Raw genomic sequence first — 20579 nt, 5'->3', positions numbered from 1 at the left:
ACTGAGTTAAACTCCTTGGATGACAGCAGCAATTTTGTCAGCCTTTCTTGGGAAGCTGATTTGTTTTATAGAGTACCAGATTCCATTTTTGTGTGTAGAATTGATGAACCTGAAAATTCTGTGTAATGTTTAGAATCTTTGTGAAGTATATATGCTTTCCCAGGCTGACTTTTTTTCTTTTTGAATTATGATATTGTTTCAATCTTTTGAAATCTGACTTTTGTAGGCTATAAGCCAAAAAACATTTGATTTAAATACCAAGGATGTAAGCATGGATTAACATGAATGGACCAACATTTTTGCTTAAATTTTTTTTTTTAGTGGGACTAATTTTAAAACAACAGTGAAACTTTCTTGCCCTTCTATATTGTTGAAAGTTGAATTGCTCAGTTTATGTAACCCATGTTAAAATTTGGGCATCGGGGATGAAGATGTATATATTTGGTTGAAATGTATTCAAACTTTCTAATTGCTCTTGGGAGTTTGTTAAATCTTTTACTTTTCAATAGGAAATGATATAAATTTGTTATTGGTACAATATTGTTGCCGAAGTTATAAATCACATAGTAGATAAGATGTCCCAGAAATGTCTAATTGGGTTTTTTTAAACACTACAAAACCACTGTTTCATATGAACTCTATTTTGAGCATTCTTTTGAAATAACTAACTTTAACAGAGAATTCCTGTTACCTGGAAATTGATGACAGACTTACATTTCCTTTTTTGTTTCTTAGACGTTCCATCCTCAGAGCAGCCTGAACTGTTCCTAAAGAAACTTCAGCAGTGCTGTGTAATTTTTGACTTCATGGACACGCTATCAGATCTTAAAATGAAAGAATACAAGCGCTCCACTCTTAATGAACTGGTGGACTACATTACAATAAGCAGAGGCTGTTTGACAGAACAGACTTACCCTGAAGTAGTTAGAATGGTGAGTTTTTTTTTTTCCACATCGCGGACACTCTTCAGCTCCTTCCATAGTTATCCACAGGTGTTTATTGTGTAAGCAGTGAAGTTGCTTCCGAAAATTAGATACATCCTTCTCTCTCTGTAACTAAGCAAAACTAGTCACTGTGATATCTGAAGGGCATTGTATGAGGATAAAATCCACAACTTCTTATACCATAAAAGTGATGAAAGATTAATAACTTTACATTTGAAACCACGACTTCCAGTACCATGTTTGTATGTGTATGTATGTGCACGGCTGTGTGTGTGTGTGTGTATAAATGTGTGTTTTTAAAGAAAAGGCAAGGAGAGGAGGACCATTGAACATTTTAAGTCTTTATTTGAACAATGTTCCAAGTTTTCGATATCTTATTTTTTTCTCTTAATTGCGGAGAAGGAAAGCATTTTTAAGTTTTTAATAAAATTCTAATTTGGGGAATCTAAAATCCTACCTTTGTGATCAGTTAGTTTTATAGTCACTGAACTGACTGTCATGAGCTTTTTAAAAAAAGTTTTATTTAATCTTTTCTTACCAATTATTGCTGTTACTTCCCACTGATCTCATTGGGCCCATTTAACAAAGAAGTAGAGTGAAGCAAAAGTAATTAACATATCGGCTACTTCATGACATAAACAGTCATTTAACTACTGTCAATATTTGTTTCTTTGGTAGATTTCTATAGAGTTAGTGCTTTCCTTGGTACTCAAGAAGGCACCGTACACTCATGTTATTCTAATTAAACTAATTTGAAGTGATACTGCAGTGGCTTGAGGGATTTAATATACCTTTTATAAAAGTAGCTGATTTTACACCATTGGGAGGATCTGACCCACTGTGCTTTGTGGATATTGACCAAAGATTTACTTCTAAATATGTACTTAGATTTTACAAATATCTAGATTATACATTTATAATAAAAGGGTGTAGGAGGAGAAAAAGTTTGTGAAGGTGTGGTTTTAAAAGTGTTTTTAGTTTGAGATGATTCTGTCACTCACAGTTGAAGAGGCAGTGGGTGATTTATGAAGGTTATCTCAGTCAATAAAATTTAAGTTCCATCCTACTATATTTTATTTTTGTTGCTAGTCCATAGAAAAGTTATTAAAAACTTATCTGTGGGATCAGTGATTTACATTTCTTATAATCATAACCTTAAGAATTTACTTGTTGAAGATGCTTCTTAATCTGGCATTCAAGGATCATCATCCAACTTTCTAGCTCAGCAAAAAACCTGTGCTTCAACTAAGTCGGTCTCCCCATTGACCTTGAGTATTCCTTGCTCTTTGCTATCTTTATGACTGCTGAGATTGTACCTGCCCTTTTCTGAAATACCCTCCTGCTTTCTCCCTGTCTAAATTATGCCTATCCTTCAAGGCCTAACTTCAGATACAACCTTCTCCAAGCACATTAGCCCGGGGTAGTCTCTTCCTCTTCAGGACTGTAGCACTTTCTGTTTGTACTATTTATTTGAAACTTATTCATATACTACTTTTCATTCTTTAACTTGCTGTTAAGGAATTAAAAAAAAAAGCCTTTCAAATCATTAGTTCCCATAGGATAAGTACCATGCCTTTACTCCCTATATTTGTATCTACCATAACTTCTAGCATAACAATAAGTACGTAGCAGTTGATAAGTATTTATTGAACGAATGGGCGAATTCCCTCTTTAGTTACTGATTTGTGCGACTTTCAAGCTATTTATCTCCAGAGTTATCCAATCCCACCAGCATTTATCAGACAATTACTATGCACAAGATATGAGAAAAACACAGGAAAAAGGAGGCAATACAGCATTTAAACTGATAAGTATTTGGCAATCAGTTCCAGAGGAGTAGGTGATCACTAACAATTAGGGCGTCAGAAAAAACTTTCTACTGTGGAAGATAATTTTTTGTTGTTGAGTCATTTCAGTCGTGTCCCACTCTCTATGACCCAATTTGGGGTTTTCTTGGTAAAGATGCCAGAGTGATTTGCCATTTCCTTCTCCAGCCCATTTAACAGATGAGAACTGGGGCAAACAGGGTTACATGACTTGCCCAGGATCACAGAACTATTAAATGTCTGAGACTAGTTTTGAACTCAGGTCTCTCTGTCTTCAGGGCCATTGCTTTATCCAATGCACCATCTAACTGCCCCAGAGGGAATGATTGTTGTTGTTGTGTTTGTCCTTCAGACTTGCACTTGACTTTGTTTTGAGTGAGGGAGGGCTATGCAGGTCACCAGCCTCACTTCTCCAGAGCCATCTGAATCCAAGAACCAGATATTCATCAGGATGACTGGAGATGACCCAGAATGCACTAGGAGACCTTGGGCCCTTTAGGCCGTGGTCTATGCAGGTACTCACTTAGGGTGAGGTAACGCCCATTCAGTGAATAGGTCTCTTTAAGAAGTAGCCAGGGCATGGCCCCTTTAATGAGGCCCAGAAAAAGAAAGACTTCAGGCTGGGAGGGAAACAGCAAGTTACCACTGATAATCTCTCTTCTAAAGCTAGGAGGGTCAAGAGGAGCCCTTAGGCAGGGGCCCATTGGCATCCCAGCTACAGAGTGCAGTAGGTTTAAGGTTTTGGGAGAAGACAGGACAGGACCTGATTGGGGAAAGGACCACACAGGGGAAAGGACCTGAGCCTTGAAGGAAGCTGGAAATTGTAAAAAGTGGAGGTAAGCAAGACTTGTATCCCAGGCATGGGGGATACAGTGCGAAGTCATGAAATGCTGGATTTTGGTCACAGCAAGAAATAAGTTATTAAATTTTGGGAACAGAAAATGAATAGGGTGGTATACCTGGAAAAGTAGGCTGTATCTAAATTGAAAAGAATTTTAGGTCCCAAGCTAAGGAGTTTATATTTTATTGCAGAGCAGTAGAAACAGTGAAGATTCTTGAGAAGGTAAGAAACATGGTAGAAACATCTAACGATAGGGAGGAAAAAAGTTGAAATGATAGGCAGAGAGGAGTTACCATCCAAGTGAAAAACATTTTGAAATGTGAGAATAGAGTGAGCTTGAAATTGTTCTTCAAATCCTCAGATACTGAAGCTAATTACTTGAAAGGTTGACAGAAGTAAGTGTAGTATGGTTAGAAGGGGTCTGGAGTCAAAAGAACTGGATTCACTTCCTGATTTTTCTGTTCCAATTCCTTCCCCTCTCTGGCTTTCAGTTTCGTGGGAAGATAATTATCTTTAAGATTCTTCAGGTTCAAATTGTTTGCTGAAAACTGTGATTGCATCCAAACTTTCATATTTATCATTTTAGCACCGCCAAAATATGATTATTCTTTTGCCTTTGATATAAAAGGAACTCCAGCAGAAAAGAGAACAATTTCTTTTTAGAAAGGAAAGAGAAGAAATAAGTTTTGACCAGTGGCATGTGTGTGTATGCAGTTTTTGTTAAAAATAACTTACATTGGTTGAGTGCTTTAAGGTTTACAGAATGCTTTTACCACAACAACCCTAGGAAGTAGAAGGTATACGCATTTTTATCTCACTTTTCTGATGAGGAAATGGAGACTGAGAGAAGTTCATGAGTTTCCTGAGGTAACAGTAAGTGTCAAAGATGGAATTTAAATCCAAGTTCCTACCTTTTAGGGTACTGCTCTGTCTGCTCTGCCACGTTGCTTCCCTTTTTAATATAGTTGATCTTTCCCAGGAGGTACCTAGAGACCTGATGCTACTACTGGGAGTTATGCCATTCATTTATTTACTTAAATGTAGTGGTCTCCAATGTATGATGCATTTTTTTATTAGATAAATCAAAGAGCTGCATGGTGTCATAGAAAAACATTGGTCTTGGAGTCACAAGACCTGGGTTCCAGTTTTGGTCTTTTCACATGTAAGGTGTCCATACCTGGGCAGGCAAGTCACTTTAACTCCTCAGAACAGTAGTACTTCCTCTGTAAAATCGGGATATATAAAGCTTTCCCTGTACACTTAAGTGGAACATTGTGAGAAAAACGTGAATGATAAGCCTTAAAATGTTATATGTGAACTCTACTGCTTTTGTCAAATACTTAGGAGAGCTAAGACACTTGGAAAGAAGAAAAAGAAAACAGTAGTGCCATTACATTATGAAAGTTTCCTAAAATGGGAAGGATGGAACTGGTTATGACCAGAGCACATCACCTAAGCACTTCTTGTGCTCTGTTCTTTCTTTTGTTTTCTGTCTTTCCTCAGATGGTAAGCTCTATTTAGGATTAACATACCAACCCCCACCATATTCTCCACCAGCTTCTCCTCTACTTTCCACCTCCCAGTTTGAGAAAATGGAGCTTCCTACTGGTATGAAGACACATTTCCTTAGGCAGCAAAGTGGTTTACATAATGTTGCCTTAGTACTGACGTCCTTCTGTGAAGAAAGTGTCACTGTCTCATTTTTTAGAGAGGAAAATTGAGGCACAGAGAAGTACCTTATCTGGTTTATATGTTAAATTGGTTATTGGCAAAGTCTAGAACATTGTTTGCACAATGATTGTAAGCTAGATTCTTATCTTTCTCACAATCAGCAACTGCCACCATTTTACCTGGGTAAAATGATGCAGCTTTCAATGAAATACCAATGAATTGTTGTCCGGTCTATGTTAAATGTTATCCATGTCATAGACCCAAGGATATCTAGGTGGTGCAGTGGATAGAGCACTGGGCTGAGAATCAGGAAGACTCATCTTCATGAATTCAAATCTAGCCTCAGACACTTACTGGCTCTGTGACTCAGGGCAAGTAATTTATCCCAGTTTGCCTCAGTTTTCTCATTTGTAAAATGAACTGGAGAAGGAAAAGGCAAACCATTCCTGTATCTTTTCCAAGAAAATCTCAGAATGAGATCATGAAGAGTTGGACATAACTGAAATGATTGAACAACAAATAGACATATTATGAACATTAGTGCTAAAAGAGAGCAGTCTGTGGATCTTGCTTTGAGAACCATTGAATCTATCATAGGATCTTTTCCCTCTAACAAAAATAATAATAGCCAACATTTTCATACCACTTTAGAGTTTGCAGAGTGCTTTTTCATACAAATTGATTGTTGTCCAACTTCAAATGGGGCCTCACTGCATCATGGCAATCCTTTTATTCCTCTCCTATAGATTCCCTTTTTCATTCTCATAGAAGCTAAATATTCCAAGTCTCTTCTCTCCTCATGCCTTTGATACCTTTTCTTCTACTTTTTCTGCATAGGATTGTAACAGTAAGCACCTCAACATACACAGGGGGGCCTGCTATCACAGGTTTTTATATCTGCATTTATAAAAGGAAAGGCAACTTTTGAGGGGTTAACAATCTCCTTTAATCAAGCACATATGTCATTCACTTAATTCAAGAAATTAACAGACAGCTCTTCCAAACTGTCTCACATAAGCAGTACATATATCACAAATCAACAGGCTGGTCCAACTGTCTGACCATAGTGGCCAGAGAGGGAAGCACCAACATCTGGGTTTTCAAAGCTGATGGGGGCAGGGGTGGCTGCTTGTCAGCTTCCCAGAGTCTCATCTGGCACACAAACTTTCTTCCAAAAATTAAGCCCCAAAGTAAAACCTCACCCTCAGAGTATTTATACCTTTTTTAGAGCCAGAGGACATCCCAACCCTTGAGAACCAGTACCTGGTTAACAAAAGGTGTGGGCTTTCCTACAAACCTTCCTTAATCAAACTCCGCTTAATGGGCAGGCCCATTAATGTGTGGGGAAGATCTTTGATCACATTAACAATGCAAATACATATATTATTTCTAATTAAAGAAACTCTTGTTTCTGTACTTTACTCCTAGTAAAGACTCTTGGTTGATAAAGGCAAGATTCAATCAGAGGCATTATACTTCTTGATTATACTAAAACCAAAACAGCAAAAGATCCTACTTTGCTTCCCGAGGATCTGCTGTTAACTTCTCTAAGAAAATTGAAAACATTCCCAGTGATGCTCCTTCCCTTCCCTGGCCCTTTTTTCTCAAAACTCCCTAATGTCACTTTTTCCTCTTTTCAGTCTCTGATGAAGAGGTGTCCCTTTTCCTTACCAAAGCAAACTCCCAAAAACTACATGTACCCTTCAACCCATGTCCTCCTGTTTTCTCAAACAGATTGCCCCCTGGGTCCTCCCCAACCTGTAATCTTCAAGCTCACCCACTTTACTTCTTCCTCTCCTACCCTCTTCAAACTTGCCCAAGTCTCCTCTCTCCCAACCCCCATCCCCCACCTCAACCCCCTCCATCCTTAGAACAACCTTTACAAGACTCTGTTATCAGCTGTTGTCATGTAAACTCCCGGAAAAAGTCATTTATACTTGTTGCCTTTACTTCTCTCATTCATTTCTCAATCCCTTGGCAATCTGGTCTTCAAACTTATTTTCAACTGAAATAATTTTCTCTAAAGTTACCAGTGATCTCTTGTGGTATTTGCCAAATCTGACGTGGTTGGTTGGTTGATTTTATAGCTCTCATCCTGCTTGACCTGCATTTGATACTGTTGACCAGCTTTATGGGTATTCTTTATGGATATCCTCTCCTCTCTCTGTTCTTCTGATACTACTCCTTCATGATTTTGTTTCTTCCTGTCTAACCTCATCTTTCCGGCTTCATCAACTATATTATGTCTCCTAATTATGGCTCTAGCCATCTATACTTATTCTCTTGGGAACATCATCAAATACTATTTAGTTTTATTGCTATCTATATTCATACGACTGCCAGATCTCTTTGCTGATCTTTAGTCCTGCAACCCCATCTACTTGTTGGACATCTTAGATATTATGAATTTATGTTAACCAGCCATAACTGCTCCTTCATAATAGAAAGCAGTCCTTTAATCCCTCTCTTATTTATTCTCTTATTTCGCTCCCCCTAGAAGGTATCGCAAACCTTATTTTCTTCTCTGACTCCCTTCTCCCAGTGGATAGAAATGACTAGGATATAATCAACCCGGAAAACACTCCTCTTTTAGAGTAATTAATTAGGTGGTGATTGGATAAGAATCAGAGTAAAGGGATTTTGACCCACCTAAGTCTTAAGACTTTTTCCTGATGCTTTGAAGGAATTGGGATAACGATACAAATTAAGGGAGAAAAAGCATGTTTTTGATTACTTTTGGCCACTTATGACTAACTGGAGGGAAGAGGCCTAGAGGGGAGTAGTCTTAGAGGAATTGAATAGTCCTAGGAAAATGATTCTCCAAGATTAAGTGACTTGTTCTGAATTGGTAGAGCAGAATGTTCATTTTTGCCTTACCTTCAGTTGTGTAAATACATTTCATAATATTGTCAAAATTTTCTTGCTCAAGATTCCCATAAATGTTACTTTAGAAATGTTTTCTGTTAGAGAGAATTGTCTGAGGTTGTGAGGGACATCTTCCAATTTATAGGTTTCTTTATCAGGTTGAACAATGCTTAGATTTAGAATTAATAAAAAATAAATTTCTGGCACATGTACCTACAATGCAGAGTATGCCTGTTCATTTATTTTTCCTGTAGAAGGAAAAGAAAAAATTGTGTTTTAATCCATTAATTTTATTACATATAGATTGTTTTCTTTTTCAGTACATATTATATTTAGTATAGTAGTAATATGTTAAATGTTATATGTAATACTGACGTGCTTTCTGTCACCTTTTGAAATTTCTTGTTTTTTGCATTCTTAGAAAAGTTTCACTGACAATCTTTAAAAAAATTTTTTTATTGCTTCTCCTTTCACTACTTCCTCTATTAACACTCTCCACTCTGTATCCCTAGCCCACTCAAAATAAAACCCCTACTTTTTAACAGTTAAATATAGCTAAGCAAAAAAATTCATAGTTCAATGTAAAAACCTGTTACGTTATGCTTTGTCTTTCTGCCAAGAGTTGGTATATATGCATCATCAGTCTTCTAGAGTCAGCCAGTCTGCAAGCATTTCTTAAGCACCTACTGTGTACCAGGCACTGTGCTAAGTGCTGAGATATAAAGAAAGGCCAAATGGACAAAGAGACAACGTGCAAATAAATAACAAGGTACACTCTCACAGGGAAAAGCTATAAGGGTGACTAGGAAAGGCTTCTTGCAGGAGATGGAGTTTTAGTTGAGACATGAAGGAAACCTGGGAAACCAGGATGATGAGGGAGAGCTTTCAAAGCATGGGGGACAGCCAGAGTGAGGAGAGAAAGTGCTTTGTGCAAAGAATAGCAAGGAGGCCAGGGTTACTGGATCAGAGTACATGGGGGAGAGTAAAGTAGATTGGAAGATTGGAAGGATAAGAAGGAGCCAGGTTAGAAAGAGTTTTAAAATCCAAACTGAGGATTTTATGTTTGAACCTGGAGGTAATAGGGAGCCACTGAACTTTACTGAGTTTGGGGGAACTGTGACATTAGATCTGTACTTAGGAAGATCACTGTTAGCCATGTAGAGGATGGATTGAAGTGGGGAGACTTGAAGCAGGAAGACAACCAGGAGGCTATTGTAATAATGCATCCATGAAGTGATTAGGACCTGTTCCAAGGTAGTTGCCATGTGAGAGAGAAGACAACATATACAAGAGATATTACAGTGGTAGAATCAATAGGAGTTGGCAACGGTTTGAGCATATGGCTTTAGGGAGTGATTTGGACTGATAACCCTTCAGCGCTATGAACCTGGGTGACTTGGGAAGATGGTGGTGACCTTTACAATAAAAGGGAAGTCTGGGAAATGTTTGGAAAGCATAGAAGGGTTTTTGGGGGAAAGATAATGAGTTCAAGTTTGGACATGTTGAGTTTATCTTGTTCGTTCTTTTTTGGTCACATCCAACTCTTCTTTGACCCCATTTGGGGTTTGCTTGGCAAAGATACTGGAGTGGTTTACCATTTCCTTCTCCAGTTCATTTTACAGTTGAGGAAACTGAGGCAAACAGGATTAAGTGACTTAACCTACAGTCATGCAGTCATATAGCTAGGAAGTTATCTGAGGTCAGAGTTGAACCCAGAGAGATGTTTTCCTAATTCCAGGCCAGGCACTCTGTCCACTGCGCCATCTAGCTGTTTAGGGGACTATCTACATGCTAGACTAGAGGTCAGTAGAGAGGTTAGAGCTTTATAAATAGTTCTCGAATGCTTGCTTATTGCTTTTATCAGGGTTTAAACTAAGTTCTTAAGTTCTTCAAAGTTGTTTTGCTTCGTGGTGTTTGAGTAAATTGTTCTCCTGGTGTAGCTGCTCATTTTATCTATAGATTCATACAGGTTTTCCCACGTTATAGCATAGTAATATTCCATTATATTCATATGCGATAATTTGTTCAACCCTTCCTCAATTCATGATTAGTCACTTCTTTGTTTTCAGTTCTGTTCCTAATTCTTTCTATTCTCCTTCATGTAGCATATTTTCAGGTAACCTCACTATCTTCATCACCTGACTTGGAATGTGTTCTAGATTTTCATTATCCTTTCCCGAATTTCCAGAACTAGAAATTGCGCTAGATGTTGTCTACCACCATTCTTACTCTAGATATAGCCTAAGATCTCATTGGCTTTTTGGGGGCATAGTGGTATAGGTCACACTTAGTGAGTTTGTGGTCTACTCAAATTACCTGCCCTTTTTCACATTAACTGCCTTCTAGTTACATCCCTCCCATCCAGAACTTGTATAGATTTTATTTTTTTTTGGAAGCTTCAATTTAGGATTTAACGTTTAATGCTGTCAAATTTTGTCTTGTTAGGTTTAACTGCCCTCCTACCCCCACTGTCATTCTATCAAGAATTTTTACGTATCCTGATTCTGTCACCCAATGTATTATCCATACCTTTCAGCTTCGCATCATCTGAAAAGCTGATTAGCATGCCATCTGTGTTTTCATACAGGTCACTTACTAAAATTTGAATAGCACAGAACCCTGGTATGCCACTAGATATTTACGCTCTATGATTATCTGTTAATCACCGCTCTTTTTGGTTTGGTTAGTCAACTAATTCAGAAACTACCTGTATCTTTTTCTAGAAGACTTCTTAAGGCAACTCTTTATTAAACTTAGCACCTGTTTATTTTATATCATAAAATTACACTGTGGTTATTCATTAAAACCTTTCTCATACTAGGCAAACTTGTTTGTATCAGATATATAGTTTATCCAACTTTCATATTATTCATGTTATTGTTGATTAATCAGGAAGTGTGATAATTTATTTTATTTGCTCATGACATGTTTTTAAAAGTTCTTTTGAATCTATAAAAGGACATGAAATGAAACCATTAATTCTCAGATGCTGTACTTTAAACTCTTAATTTTTCCCTCTTGATCATTTTTTCTGCATAAGATGACCATTTGCACATGTCCGCAATTTGCTGTTTTCCTAAGAAGTTTTCTCTGTCCATGAGTTTTTCATATCCAATCTCATCTAGAGATTTTGCTTCAGTTCTGATTTTTAAGAAAAGTATAGTGTTTATCCAGGGAACAATTGAGCTGTAATGCCATTTACTTCATTTGCAAACCTAGGCTTACAGCTTAACTGTTGGAAAGATTTTTCTGGGTTTTTCTGTGTACTTAAAAATGTTGACAGCTGTGACCTCTCTGCCTATGATATATAACTGTCCAATAGTATCTTTCATCTCGCTGTAATGTGAATACTTTTTTTCCACTAGCTGGCAATAGAATTTTAATCAGATCTGTTACAGTATTTCAATTGAAGCCCTTAGTGTCTGTCTCTCTCACTCTTTGAAAGTGTCATTTAGAGATATTTGGAGGACTTGAGTGTAATAGAAAGCTTCTAGAGCAAAACATTTTTCAAATAACTGAAAAAAAAAAAATGATGTGCAGAATTGTAGGGAGTGTTTTCCAGAATGTGAAACTTTGTTATCTATTTGACCTATGTCTTAGTCCATATCATAAGTCAGTCAGTCAGCTAGCATTTATTAAGTGCCTACCAATTACCAGGCGTTGGGTTAAATACTGGTTTGCACATGGCTTTCAGATGATTGTTGAGTCAACAATATGAATGATGCCTGGTGAGTTTAGTCTCTGAAAGAAACTATGGTATCAGAAGATGCTGTCAGCTAAAGAAAGTGGAGAAAATGATAATGTCTTGCATATATTTTTCATAAAAACATTGATTATTAAAATAGAAAATTGGAAGGGGAAAAAGGAGAGCAGGTAACCTCTAATGGGGTTGTTGACAATTGACCAATTCAGGAAATAAATGCCAATCAGATTATGTTATACATATGTACATATATGTGTGTGTATATCTGTGTATATATATCTACATATGTACACGTGTAATATATATGTTATATATACAATAGCAAGTAAAATTTACTTATGTGATGAGAGGGAAAGAAGATTGTTTTTTGAGTTGGTAAAAGAAAAACATCAGTCAGTGGAAATGAGTGAGGATAAGATGAGGAGTCTGGAGTCTTTTGAAGGAAGTATGACTGAGGAATAAGGAATGCTGGGGGCTTTTTTGGTGGGGGGGAGTGCGGAAAGAGAAGGCTAGATATAACTTAAGGTGTAAGTTGAATTTGGAACAGTGTGACCCAGAGGATAAGGATATGATCCAGATAGCTTCCATTTCTAAAATTCTGTATCTTGTGGAATTTTTCCGTAGTAAACTTTTTTTTTTTAAAAAAAATCTGGATAAAAATTCAATAACCTCAGATGCAGTAAAGATGAAATCAGTTTAAGATTGGTCTTTAATACCAAAGTGGATAAACTTTTTTGTTTTTAGAGGACTAGTTGTTTTGCTTATTTGGGGGGAAAATTGGGTCAAATGTTATACTGAAAGTGTTCAGATGTTTAGAAACTCAAGTTTACTTTTAAAAAAAATACCAATTATTGGATTTGAGGGTCAGCTTCTTGACTTGAGTGCCCTCACTCTGTTTCTCTACCCTTCTCCAAATCAGTGTCAATAACACCAGTTCAAAAACAGAACAACAAAACATACCTTTTAGGCTCATTATAGCCTGGTAAACTAGAAAGCCACCCCTGCCTGGCCTGTTGCCAGGAACTCCATCCTGGACAGTTATCCAGCTTATTGTGAAATAGTCTGATCAGGGGCAAGGAATGATAACTATATACAGACAGATGGCAAACGCCCTCATAGGATCATAGAACACACGTGGATAAAGTGAGTTTTATTTTTAGTTGCTTTGTCATATAACCTGGGGATTTGTTATACTATTAAAGGGTCACTGTGAATAGAATAGTCTTCACAAAGAATAGCAGCCAAAAAGAAAAGCACTTTTATTGTTCTGATTAATTTTTGGTTATGTTCTGAATCTTATATAAAATACCTACCTTATATAAAATACCTGTATAAAATACAGGAGGTTTAAGTTTTTTTTAAATTTGAAATTTAGGTGGAGTGTACATTTTTCTCTTAATATCTTTGTAATTATAATCAACATGTCCTTATTTTTGAGATGGAAATTTTCAAGTTTTATCTTATAATTTCTCACAGTGAAATCACATCAACTGATGGGTTAAAAACATGTCCAGAACAGGGACTGAAACATGACTTTTCAAAGGCTATTTTATTACATTCAGAATACCTTAATTGCAGCAATGATTTTATTTAAAACTTAATTATCTGTGAGGAAAGAAATATTTGGATAGTGTTTCATAATAATTTATTTTTACATGAATTTGTATAAAATAATGATTCAAACTATATCTTCTCTGAGAGATGATTGAATTGAATTCAATGCACATAAAATCCTGGTATTGCATGGTTATTCTGTAAAGTCAGTGTATGATCCTTTCCTCCAAAAGCTACCCTGAAGGGGCCCCGTAGTATCTAGATGTATTAGTAGTGCCATGACTATTACAGAGTTTACACCTCTATTTTTGGACTCTAGGATTTAATATCTGCAAACATCAGTGCTGGATTCACTGCTCTATTTCCAATTTTGGATGCAGTTGCTTTAAGATTGTTTGTGTATGTGAAGTAATGCTTCCCTGATGGTTCTGTACTGAGAAAACAGACTAGAAAGAGAAATTATTTTTATGGAATTAGTTGTCATCTTCTCAACCGGTAGAAATTGCCTGAAATTCTATTTGCTGTGTGTATATGCGCATGTGCATATGTGTGTGCATGTGGTGTGTGTGTGTGTGTGTGTGTGTGTGTGTGTACATGAATGAAATTCTTGTTCCTAAAATGGAAACCGGACATACAGCCCTGGCTTGAATAGATAGTGTGAGTGGTAATGTACTGGGGACAATGCAGTGTGTTCAGATTATGAAGCAGGGCTGTGCAGTTTAACTTTTAGCCTGTAGGCACTTGTAGGGTTTTGAGCATAATTAAAATTATGTTCTCTTAATCTGGCAAGCAACCACATATGGGCTAGATTTTAGGTAAGAAGTGAAGACTATTGAATTAACCAGTCACTGTAAACTAAGGGCTCATACCAAGGTAGTATAGCTGAGAAAATGCCAAAGAATGAATGAATAAACATTTTGAAGAAGAAAATTCCTGAGAGAGAGAGAGAATGAGAGTGAGTTTAGTTTCAACCATGTTGAGTTTGAGGGACAGCAGAATATCCAAAATAGAGTGTATTTGTGGGCATTTTCTTGTCAGGGCTGAGAACTGACTACTATTTTCTTTAGTAATAATTTTTTTTTCAATTGTATTATTCACATAAGTGATTAAGCCCTTATATTCTTACTTCCTTTATTTCCCAGATCTTCTCCTTATTTACCCTATTTAATTCTCCACAACACATCAATTTCTTTAGGCTATAGGGAAGAAAGAGGACTGATCCATCATGGATTACAGAATAGGGAGAAAGCAAAAAAGCATCTTTGTTCGACCCAAGGGACAGTGTAAAGACGGATCTTTGAAAGGTATAACCTCCTTTACCAAATACCACACCTGTCATATCAGTAGAAGCTATCTTGTTGGGGGGGAAGTTATTAGAATAAAATTCTTTAAGAGATAAGCTTCATTCTTCAACATTTTTACTTCAATAAGTATTTACTAAGTCTGTAGAATAAATTTTTGAATAGCAATGGAAAGATGAATTATGCATTTTTCCAAATAATTATCAAAGTAATAATGTCCAAAGGTAGGATTTTTTAATCGTTTTGTATGCTGTAGACTCCTTTGGCAGCCTAGTAAAGCCTCTGGACTGTTACAATAATATTTTTAGATAATTGAAGGAAATGCTAAGTTTCAGTTAGTGGGTTAGTGAAAATAAAGGTGTAATTTTTTTTTTTTTTTTACACTCAAGTTAATCTTTTAACCCTGAAGTCTATCCATGGACCCCAGGTTAAGAAACCGTTTTGTAAAGTAGTCACTTGATATTACTAGTAGATGTACTTCTCTCTGTAGAAAAACATGAAGAAAAGTTATGGCAGGATGAGACTTGGTCAGCAGTATTTATTAAGTGTCTGTTTTGTGGGGGTGGGGAAAGGGAGGGAATAGGACTAATAACAAGGTTGAATGATGTTATATCAAGCCATCTGCGTTCAGTGGCCAGATAGAGATCAGGATGACTGGACATGGCCCATGCTTGTGAAGGACTTTGAATAATCATAGGAATTTGTATTTGAACTTAGAGCCAGGAGACCTATTATAATTGATCCTTTTATTAAACATATTCAAATATGCAATAAATCTTATTATTCCTTGAATATACTTACAGAAAAAAATATAGTATAAAAACTTGACAATAGCCCAATATTCCTAATCAATATTGACACAAAAATATTGAATTGGTACCAGTTGGAGACTTTATAGCAACATACCAAAAGGATTATACAGTATGACCAGGCTGGATTTAAACTAGGAATGCTGCGTTACTTCAGTATTGGGAAAACATAATAGATCATATTAATAATAAAAAAACAATCATATTATGTTAGTTGTTACAGAATAAAACCTTTGATAGAGTTAAATATTAAAAAATATAACAATCACTGGTGATAAAATAGGCAAATTTTGCCCAAACAGAACTGGTACAGTTAAAAATTGGAGAGAAGGAACATTTTTTCTTACAAAATTATGTGATACAAGTATGATATCTAAGATATAGAGGGAAACTTATTCAAATATGTAAGAACAAAAGCCATTCCCCCGATAGACACATGGTCAAAGAATGGAAGAGGTAGTTTTGAAAAAACCAAATAAAATGTGTAACACAAGCACTGTAGAAATGTTGGGAACACAAAAGCAGAAGTGGCCCCTGCTCTTTTGTGGATGGAGTAGCATATAATGAATTACATGAATTTACATATGCAGAGTAGATGGAAGGTAATTTCAGAGGGGAGGCACTACCTGCTAGGAAAACCAGGAAGGGCTTCTTGAAGAAGGAAATACTTGAGCTTAATTGAAGAGAAAGATTCCCCAATGTGAAGGTGAGGAAGGAGAGTGATGCAGGTACACTTTAAATTTTTCTCTAAATTTCCATACCTATTCCTATATTTTATTTGTCCTTACTTATGTGCATATCATATATCTCTGAGGCACCTAGGTGGTGCAATGGATCCAGTGCTGGGCTCGGAATCAGAAAGACCTGAATTCAAATCCACCTTAGAATCTTCCTAGCTCTGTGACATGGGGCAAGTCGCTTAACCTTTGTTTGTCGCTGGAGAAGGAAATGGCAAATCACTCTAGTATCTTTGCAAAGAAAGCTTCATAGATAGAGGTCCACAGGGTCGCAAAGAGTCAGACGTGACTGAAATCACCCAACAGTGGTAACAACAACAATAATATATATCTCTGTACAACAATGATAATGACATGTATCTCTGTGCCTCCTGCCCTACTACTTAAGGATAAAGGTTGTTTCATGTTTGTCTTTGTATTTATACTTCCGGGCACATAATAATATGTTTGTTGATTGATTTGGTTGGAGCACATATAGTTTGTGAGATGAAGTATTTTGAAATAAGCCTAGAAATGTGGAGCACCTTGAATGCCAGGCTTCTTCTAAATAAGTACTGCTATAAGACGACCTGATTCCATTAGCTTTTTGGACTGTTGGACTACCAATACTGACTCGTTTGGAGTCTGCAATCTATTATATATCCCTGGTTTTTTACATGTAAATTTTTGTCTAGCAATGCCTTCTGTACTCGTCCAGTTGATTTTTTTTTCTTGGCTTTAAGTTTATTCTTTGCCTTCTTGAACATGATTCTGAATTCTCTGAAGGAGCTTATGTTCTGATGAGGGATACCACGTGCAAAAATTCTGTATATCTACAAGATGTATACAATGAAAATATAAGGTAATATTGAGTGAAGGCTGTGTAAAAATGGATGGATGGGAAAAGATTGGGAAAGAAAGTAGAATTTGAGCAGAGTTTTGAAGGAAACCAGGAGATGGAAGTGATAAGAGAAAACATTCCAGGCATGGGGGACAACCAGTTTAAAGGCACTGTATTAGGATATGGAGTGGATATGTCTGAAGATCAGTATGTAGATCAATTTTACAACTGTATTTAGAGTTTGTGGAGGGTAGTAAACTTGCGCTTTAAATGGCAGACAGAGGGTTTTATACTTCATCCTGGAAATGATAGAGAGCTACTAGAGCTTGAGTAGGAGAGAGAGAGAGACAGACTATACTGTAGGAAAATCACTTTTGCAGCGGAAGGAAGGATGGATTGCAGTGAGAAGGGATTTGAGGCAGGTTGATTGTTACAGAAGTCTGGGAGTGAAGTGATGAATTCTTGAACTAGAGATGTAGATTTGTGATTGGAGAGAATGGTACAAATGTGAGAGAATGGTACAAATGTGAGAGAAAAGTCAAGGATGACACTCAAGGTTGAAAGCCTTGGTGACTGAGAGAATGGTAATGTCCTCAACAGTAATAGAAAAGATAGGAAGAGAAGAGGGCTTGGGGGAAAAATAATGAATTCTGTTTTGGATATGTTGAGGTTAGAATGGCTGTAGGACATCCAATCCAGATGATCAATGGGCAGGTGAAGATGGCTAGTCTGGAGGTTAGCAACAAGGTTAGGGCTGGATAAGTAGATTTGAAAATTCTCAGTAGAGAGATAATAATTGAATCCATGTGAATTGATGAGATCACCAAGTATAACACTGTAGTATTTGAAGAGAAGAGGACCCAAGATAGAGCCTTTGGGGACAGTGAGCATTAACAAACATGACCTGGATAAAGATCTAGCAAAGGAAATTGAGAAAGAAGAGTCAGAGAGGAGGAGAACAAGAATAATGTCATGAAAACCTAGAGGGAAGAAATTATCAAGGAGAAGAGATTGAATGATAGTGTTAAAGGCAGAAGAGAGATATAGAAGTTTGAAGATTGAGAAAAGACCCCCAAGCTTGGCAATTAAGGGATGACTTAGCTTTGGGGAGAGCAAATTCAGTTGAATGATGAGATCAAAAGCCAGCTTGGAGAGATTAAGGAAGAGAATGAGAAGAAAGAAAGTGGAGGCACCTATTATACATAGCTTTCTCATGTTTAACCACAAAAAAGGAAGAGATATAGCTAGCAGATAGGGACAGATCACGTAAGAGTTTGTATGTCTATTGTTAAAGCTGTACTTGCCTGACTTGACTGTTTGCCTCAGATCCTCATCTGTAAAATGAGCTGAAAAAGAAAATGACAAACCACTCTAGTATCTTTGCCAAGAAAACCCCAAATGGATTCACAGAGTTGGACACAACTGAAATGAATGAAAAACGATGACAAAAATTCATAAGCAGAAGTGCTGAATATAATTGAGTCTTGTCATACTTGATCAGAGCTCTCCTTCAGTGAATCCCAAATATGGCTAACTATACCTTCCTTTAGTCTTACTTTCCTTTTTTTTTGGTCATTTCTGTACTTGTGATTTCAGTGGTGTAGAGGATTCCTAATGAAGAAACTTCCTCTACTGATGCAAAATAGCAACTGCTGTATGATTTATAGTTTTTGAGATTTGCTCAGGCATGAAAAGATTAAGGGAATTTCCCATGGTTAAACAGGCAGAGAAGGAAAGGACACTGCCCCTACAGTCCAAGGATATGCATTCTAATTTTGCTTCTTATTCCTCCATCTTGTGTGACTTGGGTCAGAAGTTCTTTAAAAACTCCCTGGTTCCAAGTTTTCTCAAGTAAAATAAGGAATTGATTGCCATTAGATTGCCACTGAGGGCTCTTTCAGCTCTAGAGCTTAGATGTTATGAAGGCAATGGATGTTACTCCCAAGAGGCTGTGGAAAGAATGTGGAATTTGGAGTCATTGTCTCTGAATGCAAATGCATCATTTATCTCTGCCTTACTTTAGGCTACTGTTTCTTATAACATTAAAAAAAAGACAAGGACTTGGGCACAGTGGTTACTTCTGAGACACTTTCTAGATCAGAATGATTTATAAGTATTTGTTGGTCTGATTCTCCACTTTGTAAAATTGGAATCAGTTTGTTCTTTTGCTTCTGGAGTCACTTCTTTTAAGTCCTAAAACTAGTCTCATGAATGATACACCTCTTCTCACCTCAAATATTCAACCAGCTGAAAAAAATCTACATTCTCCAGATTTCCTCTTAGGTTCTGGTGAGCCAGCACCCTATTTTACTCCAGTCTGTCCTTCACATACCTGCTAAAGTGATTTTTGCAAAGCATTCTTCTTTCTAGTAAACTACAGTAACTCCCCGTTACCTTTATCCACTATGAACCTGTTTGTTTTTTTAAAGTTCTTCACAATCTGACCTCAATCATCCTTTCTAATATTTTATACGTTTTCTTTTATCCCAGTTCAGCCAGATTGACCATTTTGCCCTTTTCACGTATGTTGCTTCATCTTTCATCTCTCAACCTTTGTAACTGGGTAGTTCCCACTTCTCTAATGCATTTCTTTCTTACCTTTGGCCATTAGAATTTCTTGTTTTCTTCAAAGCTCCCCCCAAGAGCCACAAAATTCTATATGAGATCTTTCTCTCTTGTCTCGTCCCCTCTTGCCTGACTGACATCCACCCCACAAATTACCTTTTTTTAAAAAAAAATTCTTACTAGGCACATAATGTTTTCCCAGATTGAAGGGTAGAAACTCAATCTTTGTCAGTCTATACAAATTTTCTCATGCTAACTGAATTCCTTATATTAGTTATTTCTTCTCAGAGCAACTATCTGCTATTGTCTTCCTACGCTAGTTTCTTCATTCTTCCTACAATCAGTAGTCACCCACTTTGTTTCTACTTGCTATCAATATTTTGGTAAGTGGAGGATCTTTCTGCTTTTTATTTCCTTGGGATATATGCCCAGAAGTGCATTCCCATCCCTCTTGAGCTGGTTATCTGTGCTACAGAATTTTGAACTACACGATACTACTTTATTCTTTTTCTGAACTCTTAGAAATCTTTTTCTGTAATCTTGACTGCAAATCAGATGTGCTTAGTGTTCCTTTCCTTATCTATCACTAACTCTAGGATGGCCCAGTCACTTCTCAAGGTTCTAGTTATTTCTTTCTCTGTGACCTGTTTTTTTTGTTTTTGGTTAGAGTCAGGACCAGCATACTAGTTTCCCTCCTTACTTCTGTCTTTTGCTAGATTAAAATTATTATCAAAACAAATTAAGGGGAACTTCAGGTTGAATTGGAAAGCTGTCGAACTGTCTACCTCTCCAAAGTATGGATTAATTCTCTGCTACCTGTGCTAATTTTGGCCTAATAATTAATACCAAGAAAACACAGGTGCTTCATCAGCCACCACCACACCATCCATACATGAAACCATCGGTTACAACAAATGGAGAAATTTTGAACACTGTGGATAAG

General features: G+C 36.8%; 1 protein-coding gene across 7 annotated transcripts in view; it reads left to right on the top strand.

Moving 5' to 3' along the window:
* PPP2R5E (protein phosphatase 2 regulatory subunit B'epsilon) overlaps nucleotides 1-20579 on the top strand; it is a 159682-nt gene that overhangs the window by 80425 nt on the left and 58678 nt on the right. For all 7 annotated transcript variants that reach the window (XM_072629421.1, XM_072629415.1, XM_072629418.1 and 4 more), the window contains one exon: nucleotides 736-932. In XM_072629421.1, the coding sequence (XP_072485522.1) occupies nucleotides 736-932 (197 nt within the window). The remainder of the gene's footprint in view (nucleotides 1-735; nucleotides 933-20579) is intronic.

This window comes from Notamacropus eugenii, chromosome 1 (assembly GCF_028372415.1).
Source record: "Notamacropus eugenii isolate mMacEug1 chromosome 1, mMacEug1.pri_v2, whole genome shotgun sequence".
NCBI classification, from domain to species: domain Eukaryota; kingdom Metazoa; phylum Chordata; class Mammalia; order Diprotodontia; family Macropodidae; genus Notamacropus; species Notamacropus eugenii.
The sequence above is the reverse complement of the archived record's forward strand: the minus strand, read 5'-3'. Positions and strand labels throughout refer to the sequence as shown.